This window comes from Gallinula chloropus, assembly GCF_964237585.1.
Source record: "Gallinula chloropus genome assembly, chromosome: 5".
Classification (NCBI taxonomy): Eukaryota; Metazoa; Chordata; class Aves; order Gruiformes; family Rallidae; genus Gallinula; species Gallinula chloropus.
Window position 1 is genome coordinate 21,595,388 of NC_140090.1, and position 23,286 is coordinate 21,618,673.

The following is a 23,286-nucleotide window of genomic DNA, read 5'->3' on the forward strand; positions in this document are numbered from 1 at the left end:
TAGGCCCATGTTTATCCAATTAGAAAATACTGCTTCACTCCAGATTATCTCATCATAAATAGAAAGTTTGTGTTATTTCTGGTGTGCCATCTGGCTGAATATTTCCCTCCCTCCATGCATATTTTACATATATTTTAACAAATCTTAGTGCCAACTTTGAAACGTGCAGCGCATGCCACGTTAAAAGCTTTTATTTACTAGAGCTACATTTTTCCTGGCCATATGAAACAGAGGGTTCTGGTTCCTTCAGTGGAATGTGGAGACTCAAACTGTTAGTCAGAGAAATAACAGCTGCCTCTCAAATTTCACAATATATGTACAAGACTTTTCACTTTTGCTAGGCTGAGTTGAAACTTGAGTTTATGTCCCAGACAGAATGAATGCTATGGTTTCGTTCCAGTCCTCATTTGTGTACTAAAGCTGTTTGCCTCCCTGTGGGTCCTATAAATCAGTTAATACTGAATATTGAACTTACACTTTCACAAAGGTGCTGTCCTTGGTCCAGTGCCGATCGGTCTTACTGCTGGTTTGTACACAGTAGAGTGGGATTCCTCAAGGAGACACCGAAGGGGGATATTTTGCCCCATCCAGATGTGCCAGACAGTCATTCATTTCACCACCCTCTTCCCTGCCTCCTCACCTAATTCCAAACTTAGTTCTTTTTGCTTGAAATACAAGCTTGATTAAATGTTAATAGGGGGGAAAAAAACCCTAACACAAAATATTAATGATTTTAACATTAGAAAAACCATTTTGATAATGTTTTCTGACCTACATAACATGATAAACAATTTTAGCAATTGATTCTGGTCTTGGATCTCTAGTTGCTTGTTCAGATAAAGGAATATAACAGCAAGTTTTACAGTATTGGCATTCATTTAATTACAAAATATTAAAGACCATACAAAATATCATGGGTATGAAAGACATTTTTCTTAGAAAGTGGTGCTGCTTAAGCTCCTTAGAGGTACTCAAGGGAAACAGGAAGCCTCTTTCAAAGACATCATATAAGCCTGTTTTTCTGTAGAAGTCCAAAGGTAAATGAGAGATGGTCCCAGCCTGAAGGCATTAACATGATGAGCATAGCTAAATGAATGGGGAAAGAAAGATAGGAAAAATAGAAATAATAACACTTAAGAAAGCAAAATATATGCACAGTTTTGGATGCACATACCCCAAACCCTATATGTACATATAAGCAAATTCATAGCAAAATATAAGAAGTCACTGCACCTTCTCAGTGGCTTCTCTTATTTGAGAGTTTTCCATGAACGACACTGTCCACAGTGGGATTTGAAAGAGAGTCTTACTGGGCTCATTTAGAATGAGCTGTTCTAATCAGAAGTGGCACCTTGGAAGAAAGCACAAAGCAAAGCTGACACACAGCTATTTCGGAGCAATCTGACAATATGTGTGTTCATGGTACTTCTGGTTTCTTGAGCAGCACTTTCCCAACTTAGGGTGAAGATTTTAGTTAGTCACTCTAAGTCACTTATATCAGTGTCTCTTCTCAATGTCTAGATAAATTTGAAGATAACTTACGATGCAAATACTTTTGGAGACCAAAAGGAGTAGAACTGTCATTTGGTATTCAGCATTATGCTGGGAAGGTAAGGTCATGTGAGTTTTATTCAGATCAAATAACAGTGGTATGGTTGTTAATCATTTTATCCAAAGTTTCTGCTTTATGAGTTTTTTTCTCATTTTAAGAGACAAAATTATAAAGTTTACAGAAACCTACAATAAAATGTTCATGTGTAGTAGTCCATTTTGGAAGCTGTCCTTAGGGATGTTTCACAAAATCTGTAGACAGTAACTGCTTCTTATTCTGGAAGAAATCTGGCACCAGAAACACAACTAATACAGTTGTTTTAAAGGAGCAACTCTCTAGAGCCAGAACAGGCTACACGATTGTTAATATCATGTGAATACCATAGTAGTTCTGTATGTGAGTGTATGTAAGTATATGGTTAAAATCCAGTGTAAAACAGCATCTATAATTGAATTTAAAATCTTATAGAGAGCATTGGAAAGAGTGGAGCTAGTGAGCACAGACATTTTGTTGTACTCCACAGCACCTAACTTCTCTTGTTCTCAGCAGTTCACATATTACTGTATATGGAGAGTAACAGTCCAGCTGTTACACATAATATGAGCTTTGCTTGTGATTTCAGGTCCAGATCTTTGTTTATAAAGAAAATAAAAAAAAAATAGCCATGTTTTATAGTTTTATATAGTTTGGTGTGGACAATGAATAAAAGATGACCACCTGAGAACATTTTCTTATTTTACACACAAAGTGTCAATTTAAGCTTTAATGAGGTGTCTCTGTTACATTGTATGCCAAATTTTGACATGACAAAGCAAAATACAATGTCATTTAAGCCACTTGGATGTGCAGTGAGATGCTACGAATATAGGTGCTGTATATAGCTAGTTCACACTCTGAAGATGGAGCTGTGCAGCAACGCATTTTGAGAGGAGTGGGTTTTGTGGCCCACCCAGATTTATTCCTGACCCCCATATAATCAGGCCTGGGAAGGCAGCAGAGACATGTCGGTGTGCAGTAACAGGAGAGCAGATGTCTGTGAGAACAGGAGTTTGCAAGAAAATCCATGAGATAACAAACTGCAAGAACATTAACAACTGCCTTAAAAAGGAGCAGCGTGACTGTGTAGCCTCCACCAGTTATTAGCAATAGTGAGACGAGTGTAAGGCGGGTGAACAGCATCTAACCAATAGCAATGGGATGTAACTCATGCACTGACAGAGAAACCTATGTAAGCTGTGTGTGTGTTTCAGTTAACGAGCTCAGCATTTGATCACATTGATCCGGGTTGAGTCCGCAAAACTTCAGCTCCGGCAGAGCTGTAGCCATACACTTTTAAGTGCTTTGCAGATAATTCTGTGGGTTGTCAGAGCCAAAGTCACTAGTCTACTTGGCCATCTTGACTGTTCACATTTTAAAGAACAGCCATTTTTGGGTAATCTGATTTGGCAAGTCTTGTGCTTCTATTTCCCATGCTAGGTATTATATGATGCCTGTGCATTCCTTGAGAAGAACAGAGACACTCTTCCTGCTGACATAGTGGTGGTGTTGCGAACTTCAGAGAACAAGCTTCTTCAGCAGCTGTTCTCTAGCCCATTAACCAAAACAGGTATTTTCTGCACAGCTTTGCTAACATTCAACCTCTTTAGCTACTTACTCCTGTAAAATTCCAGTTGTTTCTGGACAATTTTTAAAAATTCTTATTCATCTCTGGTACTCATAGTTTCCTAGATACAGAAAACGTTAGGGTTTGGGTCTTTTTTAAATACGTGCACGAATTCTTCTAAAAAATCAGACAGAAAGATTCATCCCTTACTCCAGAAGAAGGGAAATTATCCAATGTGTAGAGCAGGATGTGTATTCTCTGCTCTGATGTGTATTCTCTGAGCAGCATGAGAATATAGGAGTTTCTTGATTCTTAGTCCTTGACTAAGATGAGTTCTCAGCTGATAGAATCATGTAGTGTAAATGAGGTTGTTTTGGAGGTAATACCCATCCATTTAGATGCATTGATGCAATACATAAAGTTTCTTAAAATTATTAAAAACACCTACTAATCTGCTGGAATTAACGGAATTAAAGATTGTTGACAGTGACTTACATGAAAGTGTGCAGATCTATAGCTAAATGAAACAGCAAAATGAAGTTTGATTACTCCATGAGTAGACAACAGAATACCAGTAACCAATACAAGCAGTAGTTCTGCAGTATACATGCAGAGAAGCCCACAGATGTACACATCTCCAATACTTTCTAGATTTTTAAAGTATCTTTTTCATAATGGGTAAGAAAATAATGTAACACTAAGGAATAATCTAAATACAGTGGATTGTATTAGACTGCAAAATTGTGCTCTGGTATGATATATGCAAATGGGATGCTTGTATTTTTACATTGAAATAAGTGTACATGCAGTAGGTAGTGCTGTGTAGGCACATTGTACATGAGCTGTAGATGCAGTTATGTGTCTGTGCGGCTGCTCTGTCTGGAATGTCTGCCATCTCAGCAGCCCAGTCACAGCTTCTGGTGATGCCTTTAACCTCTCTTCAGAATTCTATGTGGAAAAAGAACAACTGTATTGGACCCTACTTTGCATATGTAAAACTGGTAGCAAAATACCTGTTTATATTCTACATAGGACAGATTCCTATTACAGTGTCTCTGTTCTGTAATTAGAAGGCTCTGGACTACCCTCCTCTCAAATTATGCTTTTAGAGGTCCATGAGAGGTGAAGATCCAATGAGGAGTCTGCTTCTCCGTTCTGATATGATAAGATTAGATAGTGGAGGATATAGTTTAAGATGAAGTAGGATTGGTTTGTGCCCAAGTGAGGAACAAAGAATCTTTGTGTCTACTTCTGACATTTGAGTCTGTGTTAACTGGTAAAAGATCCTTTTACTCATGCTGAATGGATCAAGCAAAGCAGAAAAGAAAGTTAACATCTGGTCAAACGTGCATCCACACCCACCTGTACTAACCTTTTATACCTTGGAGCTATTGTCAGAATTACACCAATAAGGTGCTTTGTCCCAGTTATCAGTCCCAGATATTGTCGATATTATACTTTTGATTTTATTTCTATTTTTAGATCAGAATGCTGAAGCTTTCACGCAAACTTACCTTCCTCTGGCCCTTTAAAGGTATTTTCAGTGGCAGCAGCACTGAACTTGGGTATTTTGCCCAAGATGCAAAAAAACCCAGTGAGAAGATTGCATTAATATGAAGTCACCACATTGCTGTATTTCTGCTTTTTTCTTTTCTCTTGTACATTCCTTACATGTTTCCCGTTTACATGAAGTGGGGCTTTCTGCCTCCTGTTATAGAACACTTACCTTTCCACAAAGAGTGTACAACAAAGTTAAGTATTGCCTATATACTCTGTCAAGCTGGTACAGGACATCCTGTTAAAAAAAATATTATTCATATTCTCCTGTGCATGGTGTTATAAGAATAGCTTAAAAACCTTATGTCATTTTTATTTTTTAAGAGTCTTTGTGATTTTTCTCTATTTTTTCCAGCTGTCTAATATAATTGGCACTCACATCCTGTGTTGGGGCCTCTGTGTTCTAAAATCAGATTGTTGCCAGGTTTAGTTTTGGCAGCTTGCAAGATAAATGAAAGGTTTGGCTGAGAACAGAAGGTATCGCTGGCAATGCTGCTTCATCTCTGCTCAGTGAAGAAAGATAATGCTATTCTCTTAACTTTCCACAAAGAGGCTTTTGTAAACAAAAGGACAATAACTCTGTAAATGTCCCATCATACTCTGTCCTTGCTTCTTAGCCCTCTTGTCTCCACTCAACATGTGCTTCATCACTAAAGCAAACCAGAAAAAATACAGATTAAGATTCATAATCTTGATACAATTTTTTCCAGCTTTTTGTAGATTACTGAGTGATGTGAAAGTTAATAATTTACATGGAAGCCATATTGCATCTCTCCAGGTAACCCTGACTTGAAATGAGCCTTCTGCCAGTATCTCTGGTGTGTTGTTTGAAGATGAGTGACAGTACATTCTCACATCTGCTTGCAACTAGCTCTGGAATTTGCAGCGTACGCGGTTTTGCCAAGCAGCAGCGTCTAATATGTGTAGTAGTCACTAGGTGGTGCTGTCTCAGAAGCGAGAGGGATTTTGAGGCTGGAAACGCGGGTCTGACAATTACTGAAAATGTAGTTCTTAAATACCAGTAAGAACAAAAAGATGCCTTTCCCACCCTGAGAAGATCCTCTGTTTGAAGTATATTTATATAACTGTCATGTCTTCCGCTGTCAAAAATTGAGCAGCAGCAAGAAAATAAATATTAAAAAGACTAAATTCTTTCACTAATTTAAGATCATGTTAATCCCTGTAATTTATCAAATATACTTATCCACTCTTAGCAAATGCTTCTATTTCACAGTAGCAGACTGTGTAGTTTAAAGGGCCAGAAATTAACAGCAAGACATTAAATAGGCATATGTAATAATAATTTATGGTTAAAAGAGTGCCCAATTACTGATATGAGACGCCAGAACTTAAACATTCTGGCAGTAATCTTATAGTGTGTATAGCATGTTTTGTCATCTTACAGTGGAAACTTAGGCACGTTCTGCATGTGTTGGAATCTCTTTGTGCTTTCTCAGGACCTTGAACCTCAAAACTGAACAAACATATTCTAGTTTAATCTACCAGTTCTGCCAATTGTTTCCATATTTGTCATTTTTTTCTACAGACACATTTTTTTTTCTACAGAATGCTGAGAATTCTGTATATTCTGAAATTAAAGTAGAATTTACTCCAAATACGAGAGAAGTGGAGCATTTAGAAAAATAAAGTTGCCACCACTCCAGTTGTATACATATTCCCATTCAGATATAATGTATTGCTGTTTGTGTCTAGTTTTGGTTTATCACTGTGGCCACTAAAGCATCAGAAAGAAAAGGAATCATGCAATCTAGAAATTATGAGAAGAGTGTTTTAATTGGAAAAATGGAAAGCCTTCTGCATTCATGAATGGGATTAGTGAGGAGTCAGACCATTTGACTCACTGTCCTGATATTCAAGAATTTTTGCTGCATCACCTTTAAATTGTGGGACCATCAGCCCGTTTGGGGGTTTTGGAGACTTGCAGCTCCCTCTTCTCCTTTTCCTGGCAGGATAGGTAGCTGTGGTAGAGGGGCCTTATCTTCTCAGAAAAGCTGCAGCACAACATGATTCTCTACTCTTGAAACACAATCTCTGCCAGCTTTTTGCCCTTCCAGGACTCACACACCTTTAGAGCTTTTGTGGGGGTTGCTCTGCTCTGCCTTAGGTCCTTGCTGGAGAGAAGGAAAATGGTTGGCACCTGAAGAGAGGGGAGGGGAAATCCTCCAGCCTTCTCACCACCAGAATAGAGATGCTGTGGAAAGGTCCCTGTCCTAGCTCTGATGATCTGTAGGGGTTGGGCTTGGCTGTATAGAATAAATACAGATTTGAGTACCATTACTGCTACAGCTACATCATGTCTGATAATTTTGGTAGCATTGGGTATTGCCTACACATTCAGAGTGATAGTCTCAATGTATCATCTATTGCTAATAAGCGCTCCTTGTTCTATCAAAAGAACTGGAATGAAAGTTTTCACAACCTTCTACTAAACAGTTAGGATAGTGATGTTTTAACAAGAGATTTTTTTTGTCCAAAAGAGGAAGAAAATAGATTTTTTTTCCCAAAACAAATTAATTATAATTAGCCTACCTAAAGGTCATTTCTCCTCCCCAGTATTGATTTTAGTCTGTGTTCTCTGTGCCTTTGAGTTGTCAGACCTGCTTTATAGACCTTAGAAAAAAAGTAAATTTTAAAAATGTAAGTTTCATTAAAAAAAATCCAGCAAACAAAAATCTAGCATACCATGTGCTGAGAGATTGTGAATAAAATGTTTCAGGCTGTCTTTTTGCATGCTAAAGAACACAAGGGCATTTTACAAGTGTGAAGTCCCGTTACCACTCCTTGGTGACAAGAGTACTATCTCAATACTAATTGGTCTGATTCCTTACGAAGAGTCAGAGAGTGATGGAAACAAAGAGATTTTCTGGCATGGACAGGTACTACTGGGCATAGAGCGGAATCTCGGCCAGTTGAAACTGTAGGTGCTTTGCCATGGTTTTCAGTGGGACTGTGATTGGGCCTGTGGTGTCTGTCACTCTGCGCTCCTATGGAGGACGCGTCCTTCCTCTAACAATAAACAGGGGCAGGTCTCAGCTTGGCGTGTGTCACAGGCACTGAAATGTAGCGTCTTTCCGTTTGGCCATAGCAGATTTCTTCATTTAATTCCACACATCACAATAAAGCAAAAGATTCAAATACATCTTAATTATACTAATTTATCCTACAATAAAATCTTTTTATAATAGTACTTCTGTTAGTATTTTCACCTCTAGGAGATAACAGCCAGCACTCTAAGTCAAATGAATCGGAAACAAAGCCATTGTAATTATAATCTCTCTGCTTAAAGACGATTCAGAATTTATATTTTGTAAGAATTTGGGTCAAGCTAATGGAAGTTGTATATTTTTCACATGGGACACAGAGGCTTTCCTTCTTCTAACTGGTCTGTATGTTAAAAGCATATAAAAGTTAATCACTTTTGCTTTGCTGCCAGTGTGTTGTGCGCAGACACTTTAAACCACAGCTGTGCAACGTAACAGTTGTCAACTTTGCTGGGTTGCAGATGGGGGACATCAGTAAACTAAGTTAAATGTAGCTTAACTGAGTTTGAGAGGTTGAGTGTTAGATTACTTTTTACTTAGTTTTTCAGTTGAGCGTTTTACAGCTCAATGTTTCTTTTTTCTTCACATCCTAAGATGTTGTGTCATAGGACAAATGCAGTACACAGATACTAACACATCTTGCTAGTAGTAAGATCCAAAACATGCCCTAAAATAGACCTAAAAATGGAACTCATTTAGAAACAGAGCCATCTATCAGATCAAAGTTAAGGTCTTGGTCCTGCTAAAGCTTTATATAAGACATAACAATTATTTACTGTTGAGAGTAACCCCCTATAAATAAAGAGTGTCAGTGAATCTCTGGAATTGCACATGGCAGTAAGCACAACAGCTGAGAAGGGTCAAGTTAGATTTATCACGTTTATGTTTGGTAAAGGGTGCTGCCCAAGCAGAAGTCCACTGTTTTTAATATGCAGCTTCAGAGATTACATTGTACTGAAAATGGGCAAAAGGCAGATTTTTTTTTGTCTCCAAGTGTTTACAAATTGAACCCTAAAGAAGTACAAGTGGGCAAGTTTTAGAACAGATCTTGATTTAATTCATAATAGGCCATTCTCCATAGAACAAATCTTGAGAATAATTTTTCTTTATCTTTCTCTCAGAAGAGAGGAGGTATCTTTTCAATGTGTGTGTTTGTAGCCTGACTTCTCAATTCTATAGTGAACATTGTCTCACAGCGGTGAACAAATCTTTACATTTCCTTGTATACTAATTAAATGCAAAATGTGTTGATATTCAGGGAGCCAAAGATATATTAGAAGATGTTATTTGGTTTAGACTGTAGGATCTCACTGTGCAGCACATACAGAATGTAAACAGAGAAATATTCAGAGAACATTATACAGTAGTTGTTTTAATGAGTAGTTTAATAGGCAATTTCTACAGGCACTGTGCTGTAAGGTCAAATTGTGTCAAAGATGCTCAGTACATCATTGGAAGCATTCAGTAGCTCTAAAGATCAAATCCTAGAAGAGCAATTATTTTGAAATTTGCTTGTGAGTTTGTAAAGCAGATAAATTCGTTGAATATTTAGATGACCTTGCTGGTTTGAATATCCACAATGTTTTTTGGTGTGTCTTTTACATGCTTATATTTCCCACTCTTTCAAAGTAATTGAATCAAGGGTTAATGTATCTGAGATGAATGTAGGGTGTGGAAAGCTTACCTCAGTCTGTGCTAGAATTTGTGTATTTGTTTCAGAGCATTTTGCACTTGAGTGTGCTGTATTTCTGTGATTTTGTACTTCTACCCATTTTCTTTATACCTTTACCCTACAACAAATCATCACAGTCAGTACTTTTTTTAACCAGCATTATCTTTCCTCTTATTTGACTTTGTCTTAATTTTTCCAACCTGACTTGGCTTGACACAGGAGAGCTTATAACTGAACTGCCTGGGCAGCAGGTCACAGTGTGTGTGAAAGACAGAAAATGCATTTGAGAGTGCTTGTATGAATGGGTATTTGTTTAATTAAGTATGGAGATACAAATATAAATTGAGAATAATGTTTTGAATTACCACAAATGTAACTGATTTTGTGCTATCTGCAATAACATGTGGAAGTGTTGAGAACCAGAGGAGCAAGCATTCAGTTGAGAAGCCTTTGAGACTTGATTAAATTAGTAGTCAGCATCATTAATGCCTAGATTTAAAAAAAAACCTGGGAAGCCTGGGACTTTCATAAAGTTCTGTAACCATGCTTCATCCTAAATTAAGACTTATAAAGATAGCTCTTCTCTTAAAAGAAGTGTCAAAACCTGCTAGACACTGAATCCTGTCTAGCTTAAGATCTTAAACACTGAGAAGACTGAAAATCATAGTGAGGTCAGAGAAAATGTTCCTCCATATTGTTGAGTGACATCCTCATACCAGAATTTTTACCATTGAATTCACTGGAAGTCTTCATTGTCTTCAGTAGGATTTTGATCAGACTATGTATGTGTGGAGCAGCTTCAGCAGCAGGCCTTAAGTGATGGAAAACATACTGTGAAATGTTTTATACATTGTATGGAGGGGGAACGTATTCTGGAAATACAGTGGGCTGGAAATCACACTCCTTTGAAATTTCCTGGGTTTCCCACTTACTCACTGTTCTTGTAGAAAATTATGTTTGCCTCAGGTTAAACTGAGTACTGTGAAGCTTAATGAGTGTTTTAGGGCACTTCTGAGATCATCAGAGACAAGATGCTGAGGTGTGGGCTTCCAGAATGCTTGTTGTTGGTTCATGTTGGTGAGGGAGCATTGATAAAATACTGATATAACTACCATGTTCTTCATAATTAAACTTCTACTTATCTAGATAAAGCAGATACTATTTGCAGGGTGTGGAAATCCTATATAACATGCAAGAGAAAAGATGTCGATTACATAAAACAATGAGAAAGACCATAGCTGAATCAGCACGTGCTGTAACCATATTTTATCAGTCTGTGTATGTTTTTAGAAGTATTTGTCCACATACTTCTGGAAGAAGAAATAAACTCTGTGCTGAATGGAGGTCATTACAATAAGAGGATTTTAGCTAATGTTGAAAATTAATTAAGAATTCCTCAACAATTAAGTCTTCACAGAAAATACACCTCTTTAGTTTGCTTCTAATCCCACTTACTGATATGGTACAGGAACAAGAGCAATCTGCAGGGTCAACAGAAAACCTCATGTTGATGGTGAGGAACTTTGCCAACAATGCAGACTGCAGCGTTCTGTACTGTTTGCTCTTCCCCACAGATTTCAAGGTTTGTTCTCCTGAGTAGACTACAGACAAGAGCATCAAAAAATACGCTACCAGACATGGATGTTGCTAATGACCAGATCTGAAAGAAATGGGCTGTATCTTCTGACTGAGTCACTTTGTGCTGTAATGCAGCAGCTGGGAGATTGACCAGATTGGGCTCTGGCCAGCCTGTCAATCTCCAGCCAGATAATCAGGTCTCCAGCTAGTTGGGCTACGGATGCGACGAAAGCAAATGCTGGACATCAAGCAGGAGAAAACTCCAGCATTGTTTGCACTGTAACTTCTAATTGTTTTTTCCAAACCATTTTTTTTTCTTTTTTTTTTTCTTTTTTCCCCATTTTTCTCTGTATGCAGCTTCAGGTAGTTAACTTTCAGGTGTACATAGTGTAACAACCCTCTGGCACACTAGACCTATGTTTGGACAAAGGAGCCCAACCCATGCCCACCTGGCTGTAGCCAGATAAAGAGTTTGAGCAGGAGGCAATCTGCTCCCACTCTGCCACCCTCTTCTCCAGAACCACGTGACCCTCCCTTCTCCTGCGCAAGGGCACATCTGGAAAATTGGGCATGTTGCTTAAAGTAGCCATTAAATACTCAAAGTTATGTTTTAATAGTAACTAATTGCATACTATACCGTGTTCTTCTTTACTAGGTAAGGGTAAAAGTTAAGACCTTTCTTCTTGAAATAAAACATTTACATCTCTTGGAATATAATAGGCAGTTTGACTTTCATTGCATCTCATCTGCTGTCAGAATCTTTCTTCCCTTCCATTATACAAGAAGCCTACTAACCTACTGTGTTAAAACAACATTTACACATAGCAGTGATGATGCTTACAAGCAAAGTTTTATTTGTTGCTGTAAATATCATGCTGTGTGTCTGCCACTGTGTGCCTTATTAATGTGGGAAATGACCACTGAAGTCTCTGTGATGCATGCAGTAGAAAGCACAACAGTGCTAAATTTACACTCAGATTCTCCAATCCTAGCCTAGCAATGTAAAGCTTTTAAGTATTTTTATATATGAACTATGTCTACATCAAGCTAGTAAGACTAAAGAAACCTTTAGTTTAATTGAGAATCAGGATAAGAATCTGTCACTTCACTATGGTATGGATTTTTATTTTCTAATAATCCAGGCCAAAAAGTGCACTTTTTTGCTCCTGAAGCTGTAATTAGGTAATTCCCAGGCGTGCCAGACGTTTTCACGGTTATCAGACTCTCTTTTGTAATATGCATATGACTTTGGAGATATTCATTGTCTCTTTTTTTTATTTTCTTATTCCAAACAGCAAGTAAAGTGATTCTCTTTTTAGAATAAGCAGCAGCAGAAGTGTGTTGTTATTAATATTTTACAGGCAGTGTTTTAAAAAATATATTCTTGTGTAAAATGTGTAGTATATGAGAAAATTGGATTCTTAGCCTTTTATTGCACAAGATTAGCTAAAAATAGAGTTTTGATAGTAAGTGACCACATTCAAATTAGTATCCAATAAAAAAGTACATGTATTAATTTATAGTAGAGCTAAGAAAAGCTTAGTCATACAGTAGCAGAAGATGAAAATGCATTACAGAGATAAGCAGTCAACTTTTTTAAGCTAGATAAAATGTACTGAAAGGAAAGACGGAGAAGAATCTGTGTATGTCAAAGACATTGTCTGTCTCTGCACATTGTCTCCTCTTCTGGAGTGCAAGTGCTTAGCTGCGATTAGAAGTACTCTCAATGAAATATGAACACATTGTAGTATTTCTGACCGTACATGGTGTTTCAAGTAACCCTTCTTTATCTGAACCAGAGGCATGAAAGAAATTAATAAACTATCTGAGGATGAGGAAAGAGCTTGTACTGTCCCCTCTCTGTAAGTATCCCTGGTACAGCTTGTACAGTAAGGTGACTTTGCCATTAAGCTCTTTCTCTGTAAGTCATTTGCACTTCACAAACTAAATGTTGTATCAAAGCTTAATGTAATTCTTACCTGGCATCCTCACACTCTGGGAGGAGTGATCTATTGCAGCCATAACCAAAATGAGGTTATATATACAGTGCTAATATTACTAATATTTGTTTGATACTACTTATAGAACCCATTGCCTGAGAATAATGAAGCACTGACAAACTGTAAGTAACATCACAACATCCAGCCAGAGAGTTACTTCTAATTAGCATGGAGAGTCAACAGCTAGACAAGTCATTCATTTGTCCAGATCACACAGTGAGTAACTGTCAGGGCTGGAAGTGAGGAGCCAGGAATGCTGACTATTCGTTTCCAAGATCTATAGAGCATTTCCAAAGTCCAACCTGAATGAAGACAATCCATTTCTTTTTTTCTGTGCTGTGTAAATAGTTGAAATACTTTCAAAATTTCTCCTGCTTGGCTTTGCCTAATAGAAGAGAGAGGGTACGTTGACAGTATGGTTTTCTTCACCTAGCCAAAATGAGTTATCAGTGAAGAACATATTTGCAGAGATGTGAGATCTCACGTACAGCTTCAAGACACAAGGAGTTTTGCTAACCACTGGCACAGTGAGCTTAGCCAGGGAGCGTGTGTGTTTTTGTGTTGCTACTTCTCTTTCTGTTGGAAGCTCTGAGAGCATTTCACAAACTTTAATGACTGGAACATCTGAAAGCATGACTATTCCTAACTGTATTAAACAGAGGAGGAAAGAGAGAAGCTTTGGGTCTGGCTGACTTCCCCACTTACACAAATGAATCCAAGAGACTTTAGTCTCTGATCCAGCAGACACATAGGTAGGAGCCTTAATTTTTCAGATGAGCAGTCATGTTGAACTGAAAAGTAAATACGTGAGAATAAAATTAAACATGGACACATTTAAAAGATTAATTCTAATTTTATCATTTAACTTCTCTCCCCTCCCTCATGAATGGCCTGTCCAGAAAAAAAAAAAAAACCTAAGAAAAATTTGAGTTTGAAATCACTTAATGACCCTATTGGATGGAGTTTAATATAGATAGTATTTTATTTTAGTCTACATGAATGTCACTTGTATTTTCTCTGAAGTCTTGACCATATAATAGGTGTGAAGCTACACTTCTGAAAGGCACGGTGCAGTCTTTTAACCTTTAACCAGTTTAACCTTTCAAGGAACCCATGGCAGTTTTAACTGGCTATGTTATTATCTAAAAACATTTGTTCTTCAAATATTGATGTTCTTCACAAAGTGGAATAACACTTAATTTTTTTTGGTGTGTAAAGTAATAAATGACCTTGTAAATGAAAATGGAATGCAGGGATGGGTACCAAATGTTTACTGACTATAAACACCATGCTAACTCTGGGTGAAACATTTCTTATTATGTAGACTAATTTTCAAACCACATTTATTAGTTTTAATGGCTTAGACTTGTTAAAGATAGGTAGTTATTTTCCTCAACATGATCTACTTGAGAAATTAACAAACTTTTATGGAAGCATCATTTTATAATTGATCTGGAAAAGAAAATTCTAATAACATTTTTTTCCCCATGGATTCATATGATGCTGCAGTACGATAGTTAGCAATTACATGGGAATTCACTTGACACGTTAAATAAGCACTGATAAGAATCCATTCCTAGAAGGAGGTAACAAGTGAACAAAACCACACAATGTAAAGTTTGCCTATTTTTAAAATAGGAACTTTGGTGTTTCTTTGGTTTGTGAAATCATTGAAGATTTTTGATTAATAGAAAGGTTTATTTATCTTTTTTGTTTGCCAGGTCAGAAATGTACAGTTTAGTTCTCATTTTGCATGAAAGACTAAGGAGGAGCTCAGGAATATTCATTATGAACCCTAGAAACCTCATGCCAGCAGTGAATGTGGTAAACCTTGAGAAACTATTTAATAATTTTACTTATCTCTAAATTTTACTTGGCTGTTAGAGTTTTGTAATTCATTATAAAATGCAACAAAATTGTCATAATTTTCAACAATGACAGTTGTTTCTCCTCCAAGCTCCCCTCTTTTACCCTGCGTTGTGTCATCGGTTCATCAGAACAAGGCTTTCCAGTTTAGCCTTGCTAACTTGAAACCTAGCCAAAACCAACCTTTTCAGGTTGTTCACTTTATCCAAAAAGGCACAAGAGTGATTTCTAACATAGAAAAGTATCAAAATTACAGCTAAGAGAAAAATAAATTGACCAGCTCCCTGCTCATTAAATTTTGCATTTTAACCTCCGAGAGGTCCCTGTGTATACCATATGTACCATGTGTGCACATAGATACACAAGATTTTCAAAACAGAGTGGCAGTTCTTACAGACCAATGCATTAAAGCCTAAAGCAGTTTCCAGAAAGGTAGATACACCTTGTGTTCTGGACTGTGACTTAGACTGTCAGGTAACACGTGCTGTTAGATTTGGAAATGACATGCCAGTTTTGCAGCATTATGTCAATCTCAATGCCATCAGCTTCAAAGAGAGATACTTTTTAAATGAATGCAGAACGTTTGAATCAGCAGGAAGAATGTCATTGCTATTTTCTAGTGCTGGCCCCCAGATTGTTTTCAGGGTGGTGTTCTTGTTAGGTGGAAAGTTAAGAGCAAAAGTTCCTTTCAGTGTTATGTGGCCAGTGGGTTAACTCTGCTCCCTTATGGAATAATTACCAGTGATGAAGTGCTCTTGGTTTTCATTTTTCCCAACCGTACCGGTTATGTAATATATAGTTTAGCAGAACTCTGAAGACTGTTTGGAGTTGCTGCCTTTCTGCAAAGCAAACAGCTAAACACTAGAGTTGATGCAAACAAGGCACTTAGCATCTGAAAGAAGTGTTAACACTTTATTTACATTTAAATTAAAATGGACACTTATTTATGTGTTCTGGTTCTGAAAGGTGTGTGGTACATCTGCAGAGGCCTATTGTTTATTCATGCTGTAAATCCTTTGAAATGTGTTAAAATGCTTCCCACTCATTATAAAAATCCTGCCACCCATGGATTAGGGCTTTGATGTCACCAATCCTGCTTCAAAGGGTTCTTTCAATGCTATTAATCACAGTTTAGCCTCTGAAGATATAGCCAGAGAAAACATTTGGACATCTTGTGCTAGACTTGCTAAAACTTTGAAATATACAGAGTGTCTTGCATATGCACAGTCCCGTATCGCTTCCTCTCTCTTCTCTGAGCCTTTATTTTGAAAAGCTATTTTGTGATGACTTTGGCTTTCCACAAGTACAGAGGAAAGTTTTGGACACGTCATACTGTACATTTAGAAGAAGACACTCGTCTTTTTGTTGACACCACAGTATGTTTTTGCCTGAGGAATTGAGTCAGTCTTTAAAAACCACAAGGGACAATAAGATTGGGGATTAAGCAGGTCTATGTGTCAAAAGGTCAGAAAAAGATACCGTCTTATCATTTTCTCATCTCTTTCATTAGTTTGTGAGCTTAAAATGCTGTCTAAACACTTCAGGATCCACACGATTTCATAGAAACAAGACTGTTTCTGCTGTCTTTTTCTCTTTTAAATCTCTCAATGAGTCACAGAGAAATTGATTACTAGTGATTGAGCTGTATGCCTTTGTGCTGTCGTTGTTTTCATCAGCTCAGTAGCTAAGGTCAGTGACATACCCCCTTATCACCGACTTTTTCCTCCCTTTTAAATCAACACTGCACTCTGTCATGCCCGTGCTGAATGCTCTGCAGGCACAATTGGTAATGAGTGGGGTGTGGAAGAAGTGTGATGGTTTCTGCTATTTTTAGTACTATTGTACAAACCTATTTTCCACCATGTAAATTTTTGCCTGCTAAGCTTCTGTACTGTTTTTGCAGTATATTTTTCTTTTCTTTTTGAACAGGAAACTTGGCACAGGCAAGAGCCAGAGTGACAGCAGCATCTCGGTCTTTGCCTCCACAGCTTAGTGCTGGACGTATCAAGGTTAGTAGTGTTCCCTTTGATGACAGGTAATCGTTCATAAAATATTAGGAGACTATGGATGCATGTTTAGCGCATGTATGTGGGTAATGAGGTTCCTGACAATTCAGAGTCTCCCTGAATATCAGAAAACATGCATCTCAACCAGAAGAACTGTTTACAGTTTTAGTGAGGACCCCATTGTAGAATCCAGTGAGGAATCAATTTACTACTGATTTTTACATTTTTTTGAATGAAATCTCAATTACGTTGATATCAATAGCCATATTCTTTTCTAATCTCAATGGGGTTGAGGTTTTCCTCTGGCACTTTCGTCCTAGAAAGAGAATTAATTACGTAAAAAATTCAATAGTGTATTTGACTGTACGAAAGGCAAGATAAAAGAAATTATCTGTTCCTATTTTAGTCAAACTGCAGGTGAAAAGCTAGGGGACATTTGTGGCTGATAGATAGCCAGAAAAGAACAACTCAGCCAAACCACTACTTTTTAAAAAGAAGAATTTAAGAATTTAAGAATTTTCTTTAAAAAGAAGAATTTAAACACTGCTGGATTTTGCCATAAAAGTATGTAGTGTAATTGCAAAAGGATGGGATAATTTTCTGTCAGTTAAAAGGATGTGTTGCCAACTGAGTACACATAGTTTGTGAGGAAAACTGTGCCTCAAGCTGATAGCATGGGTATTCGGTCCCAGCTTCCTAAGTAGTATGGCTAGAGTTAGCTTAGTTAAGGTTTCAGGGCCAGGGGAGTTGCCTCCAAAGGAAGTAATAAGAGTTTTTAAAAACAAATCTGGTAACTGCAAATGTTCAAAAGTCTACAGAATTTTATGTTCTGGGCTTTCTATTTCTTTTCAGTCTCTCCTGTTATTAGGAGCTCATAATCAACTGTTGATACAGTAATTCATGCCACCCAGACATCTGTATCCTTCACTGTACCTGCAAATACAGATGTGGATTTCAGAGATTATGTCCTCTCTGGAATAAACTTTTGCAGTGCTGAAGGACACATAATGCCCTTTCTAATTTTCTTGTATTATGCACACATTGTCTTCCACATCCAGCTATATTCAGCATAACCTTCCTAAGCATGCGCTTTATTGATACAGCTGGGTTGGAATAGAGCGGTTTTCTCTTAGAGCTTTAACAAACACAGTTATACTAAGTTGTCTTTAAAAGGTTTTTAGACACGCTTCAGATTTTTAAAGAAGGCAGTAAAAGACATGCATAAGTGCAGCACTATTCAGAAAGTGTTAACTGAAATCATTTCTAACTGAAAAAAATTCTTCCTTATAATACCATAAAACTTTCAATCCAAACAACTTCAGGAAAAAAAATTAAATTACTGTTTTGCAATTTGTTTTAGAAGTGCAAACATGATAGTTTGTTTGGAAGATTGGAAATTTTAATTTAATATTTAATTTATGAGGGTTTTTTGCTTACCATGTTTTTTTGTTTTACAGCGTATCATGCCATGCCAGCAGCAGGTGTGGTCAATATGTGAAAGTTAATAATTTCTAATGACTTCATAAGGTGACCTGATGTGATAAATCATTCTTAAAATATTGTTTCAAAACTATTATAACAAATTTTTTTTAATGATGAAACAGTTTGTCTTTTCTAGGTCAAGCTGTTTTCCATTTCGGTTGTAATCATATAAATGTATACTGTACGTCACTACTACGGTCATGTAAAAATGTGACTTAGCAGTTGAAATTAAAAGGAGTAGCTAGTAATTTAAAATGCAAGATTATATCCTGACATTCTTATTCTGTTCTCATTTTCTGACAAACCAGTTGTGATAAAGCCTGTTGTACATGTGATTATTGCCCTACCATAAAACTGCATGGCTTCATAGACATGCAATGTTATAAATTAACCAGAGACAACACTTCTTACAGGAAAATCTCCCTAGCTTCGGGGTCTAATAGAATATTCCAAATAGAGACTTCAAATATTTCTTGTCAAAAGGTTTGGAAATAGATCCTGGTCCTTACAGATTGCTCAAATCTGAATTTACAACTCTCTGTAGAAAAAGGACTCTCACAATACTGGTTTTACCCTGATTTTCTGAGGAAAAAGTGTATCACCTCTCCTCTGTTAGTTTTTGTGACCATCTGTTTTTCTGTGTGTTCACTCCCTTCCCCCTAAAAAACACAAAACAAAACCAAACCCTTTTGAACACAGCAGGCTGTAGTAAACCATACTTGGCAGAGTGGCAGTCTGTCTCCAAGAGCATAAGATTCTACAGGTTTGATGAAAATAAGCAGCTGTGAAAAGGAGATACATACAGTATCCTAGTGCCCAAAAGTTAGAGTGTGTTACCTCACCATTGGCCAGCAGATATTCCAGATATGACTGACAGATTGTGAGCGTTGAACCTCCAAAATAATACCACAAGGAGTATCTGCGTCTCTAGACAGACAATAACCCAGTTTAGCATGTCAGCTTCAGTACAGTCCTCAATCTATGTGCTTTTCCTCTCGACTTGGTGTTCTTTATGATTAAATTGTCTGTCTTTTAACATTGCATGTTACTGGTTATTTTGAACTTACTGTCAATACTCACTGGTACAGCTTTTGTCTTCTACCTAGACTGGAGATTTAGATATCAATTCTAAAAAAAGTAGTTGTCTTGCCAAGATAGTTGTGAAACATTCCCATCTACTTCCCCATGGACATGCCTGCTGTTCTGATTAGGTCATTGATGTTTACTTTGTCAGGTGTCCTCAAAGATGTTTGATGTTATCTGTGCTGATAAGGCATTTTTCCTGAGATATGTTACAGAGATTTCTGTTAACATCCTCAAAACTGAAATCAAACTGCATCTTCTTCTTCTTTCTTTTTTTTTTTTTCCCTTGTGTGTTAGCTTGAGATGCGTACTAATGCATGTATATTAGTACTCTGGGCTAGAACATCAGATTATGAAAACATACTGAAATTTTTATGGTCACCCTTATGGAATTCTCTCTCTCTTTGCACCATCTGTATTCTTAATCTTGTCTTCATGAGTTTTCTTTTGATTTCTTCCCCAACACAAAATCCATTTTCTTGATCTATTACTACTTAGTGCTTTATTTCCTTTATATTTTGCATGCAGTCTCCTAAATATCTCCTGAAGGTAAGAGACACACTTACTTTACTGAGAACTGTAATCTTTTCAGCAATTTCTTTTAGTGGTGAGAAGAGTGGTCTTAAGTCAGTGAGTGTTGGAAATGATCGTATGGAGCGAAGTCCAGGAAGTGTAGCACAGGTGCTGACAGCAGCATTATCTGGTTTTTACAAATGCCACCTGGTCAGAGCAGATGGTAAACTGCCACAAAGCAAGTGAATGCTAAAATGTTGTTAATGCTCCATGCAAACAGGATGCTGGTTGATTTTCTTTAATTTTGTTGAGCTGTAATACAGCAACACAATCTGCTTGTGATTGGTAACCATGGTTATACTAATTCATAAATTCTGGTTTCATTTTGATAAGAACAGCTGTACTGACATTATAACTAAAATATACAAGGAGCAATATGTTTGCTGTCCATGTATACCCTCTAAAAATAACTCTTCTGAAATGCTGAAAAAGCGGTGTTGGAAGCTCTGGCAGTTCAGTAGAGTAAGATTGCTGAAATTCATGGCATCTGAATGGCAAATTAAAGTAATTAATAGTAACCACAACAGCAGAAAGTAAAAGACTTACACATTCTGAGTTTACCTATGTTGTTTGCCACATGTTATCCAACAACAGCATTTTTTCTATACATGAGCAAAAGGAGGCAGCGCAACTTCCTTCCTGGTCATTACAAAAATGTTAACCTTTATAGAGAAAATAAGACCTGATGGAATTCATTGTGGTGAGAAGAGGAATGCTTCTTAAAAAGCATTTCACAAGGTATTGCGTCTTGACAGCTGCTCCGTTGGCTTAGTGTTACCGTATCATGACTAAACTGTGAAATCACTCTGAACGCTTATGGCTCATTCTGAACTCAGGGCATGCCTTGCATCTGTTAGAAACTGACTTTCCTACCTCTGATAAAATACTCAGAGGTAATCACACCTGAAGGGACCACCATAACAAAAAATTAACCCAGGCGAGGTGAGATGGGTCTGCAGTGCTTCTGGAACAGCTTTTACATTTGAGTTTTGTCTCCTAGGTTGACACAATGGAGGTTATGCGACACCCTGAGGAAACAACTAACATGAAGAGGCAAACTATGGCTTCCTATTTTAGGGTACAAAAGTTAAATTGTGAACAACCATTTTAGTGATAAGAGCAATAGATATATCTAAAATATTTGTGGGGTTATAAAATCAAAGAGAATAATAGGGGGTTTTCCTTACTCTGTTGTGAGGACTTTGTAGACTCATAAATTTTCTTTAGCTCCTTTTTGTTCCCTCATATTTGTTCTTTTATAATTTCACCAAGTACATTGATAACAAAATCTAGAGTCTAGACTATTTCAATCCAAAACCAGGCCCCTTTATGAACAAAAAACTGATTTTGTGCAAATAAAGCATTCATATTTTTTTCAGAAGCTCAGGCATACCTACTTTTAAAGATTAAGTTTTATTATTTGTACTACTAAGTAAAACCAACCCATCTTTGGATGTGTAGATTGCTGTTTTATCTGTATTAATCCTGTCTGAGGTGATGTATATTCCCCCTGTGTGTTTAAATCAAACAGGTAAGGAAAAGGCATTGAGAATGTTGGAACTGGAAGGCTGGGAGTCTGGAAACCCACATCCCAATCCAAAGATTTTGGTTAATGTTCTTTTTCTTGCAGTCATTGCAGAGTGGAAAAGTGTGAGCAGTTGATCCTGGGTCTGCATTTGTACCTTGAAGAATGGGGTTGTTTCACTGTGCTCTGTGCTAGGCAGTGTGGGCCAAAGCTTCCATGCCCTTTATCAATACCTGTTCTCTTTGTCATGCAAAGTGGTGTAAGGAAAGGCACAGTGGAAGCTGATGTATACTGAGGTGTTGCGGTACAAGGACACACATCCAGACGTGTGGTAACTCAGGCAGGGATTTAGAAAACTCTTGCTAAGAACTATGCAGATGTCAGTTGTGTAGGAACTGTAAAAAAAGAAACAAAATGAAACAGTGGAGCGGGGGAGTGTGTGTAAATGTACACCATAACATGCAGCCCACAGCAGAGTGACCAAGTCAGCTTGGAATTGTATGTGATTTTGAGATTTGCAGGAAACATTTATCATACAGTACGTTAATGAGGTGATGATGGAGCACAAGTATCAGTATTCAGAGAAGACTTTGGGAAAGCAGATACATACGATCTGATCACATTTTTTACATATTTGTAAAATGCAATGGCATAAATTGTTTTCCACGTCTGGGTGGATAGGAAAAGAAGTAGTGGGCCTACGTTTCAGCAGGAAGATTTAGGTTAGATGTTAGAAGCATTATGAATAGTCATGGTAATGTAGATTGTCCAGGGAGGTTGTGCAGTGTATATTCTCAGTGATTCTGAAAAAAGGATTAAATAGAGATGTGCCTGAAATGTTACAGATACATCTAGTCTTCTCTTTGGGCAGAGGACCAAAGTGATGACTTCTTGCAATCCTTTCCTCATTATTTTCTGTTAATTTCTGTGATTTTTCACAGTAAAGCTTGTCCTTCTCTTGGAGATATTTGGTTGGTTAAATGTACCTGCAGTAGAATTATAGTTAGAATGTTTTTCTATTACTTTTTTTAAATATCTGTCTTCTTCAACTAATTTTGGTATGAGAGATGAAGAGAAATGTATAAGAAGTAAAAAACAAGACATATAATAATAAAATTTTTTTTACAATTTTAGCCAAGAGCTTAAAAATTACTAAAACATCAGTGCAAGTTAATATTACAGACTAAAGTTTGTATATAAAAATACATATTTCCTGTTTAAGTAGCTGCATTGCAGTTTTTTTGTCAAGTGTGTGCATCTTTTTTATTTTCCTCACTAGTATTCCCTCATGGATCTTCTATCCAAAATGGTTGTTGGGCAGCCTCACTTTATCCGCTGCATTAAACCTAATGATGATCGGGAGGCACTGACGTTTTCTCATGAGAGAGTTCTACTGCAGCTACGGTACACTGGAATTCTGGAAACTGTCAAAATACGTCAAAAAGGGTATTCTCATCGCATCCTCTTTGAGGAGTTTGTGAAAAGGTAAGACTTCTAGAACATGGCTGTTGTTTTAAGACTTCATTCAATTAAATATGTTTAAGTACAGAAGGTTCTGCAAACGTTGGTTTGTACATGTGCAGTCTCCTTCTCTAATGAAAGCAGTGACTATCACAGATAAAGACTACAAGAGATCTCTGAGCTCTAATGAAGAAAACTCAATGTGAGACCATCAGTGAGCACTCTAGTATTCAGTAGCAACCCTGTCCCCATGGTTCCCTTAGTAG

At 37.2% G+C, this 23,286-nt stretch overlaps 1 protein-coding gene across 1 annotated transcript in view; it reads left to right on the forward strand.

Annotated features, from left to right (window-relative positions):
• Positions 1-23,286, forward strand: part of MYO3B (myosin IIIB) — a 193,728-nt gene that overhangs the window by 101,160 nt on the left and 69,282 nt on the right. The window contains exons 23-28 of the mRNA XM_084265139.1: positions 1,522-1,610; positions 3,029-3,158; positions 16,820-16,899; positions 19,990-20,010; positions 21,035-21,112; positions 22,839-23,044. Of these exons, the coding sequence (XP_084121265.1) occupies positions 1,522-1,610; positions 3,029-3,158; positions 16,820-16,899; positions 19,990-20,010; positions 21,035-21,112; positions 22,839-23,044 (604 nt within the window). The remainder of the gene's footprint in view (positions 1-1,521; positions 1,611-3,028; positions 3,159-16,819; positions 16,900-19,989; positions 20,011-21,034; positions 21,113-22,838; positions 23,045-23,286) is intronic.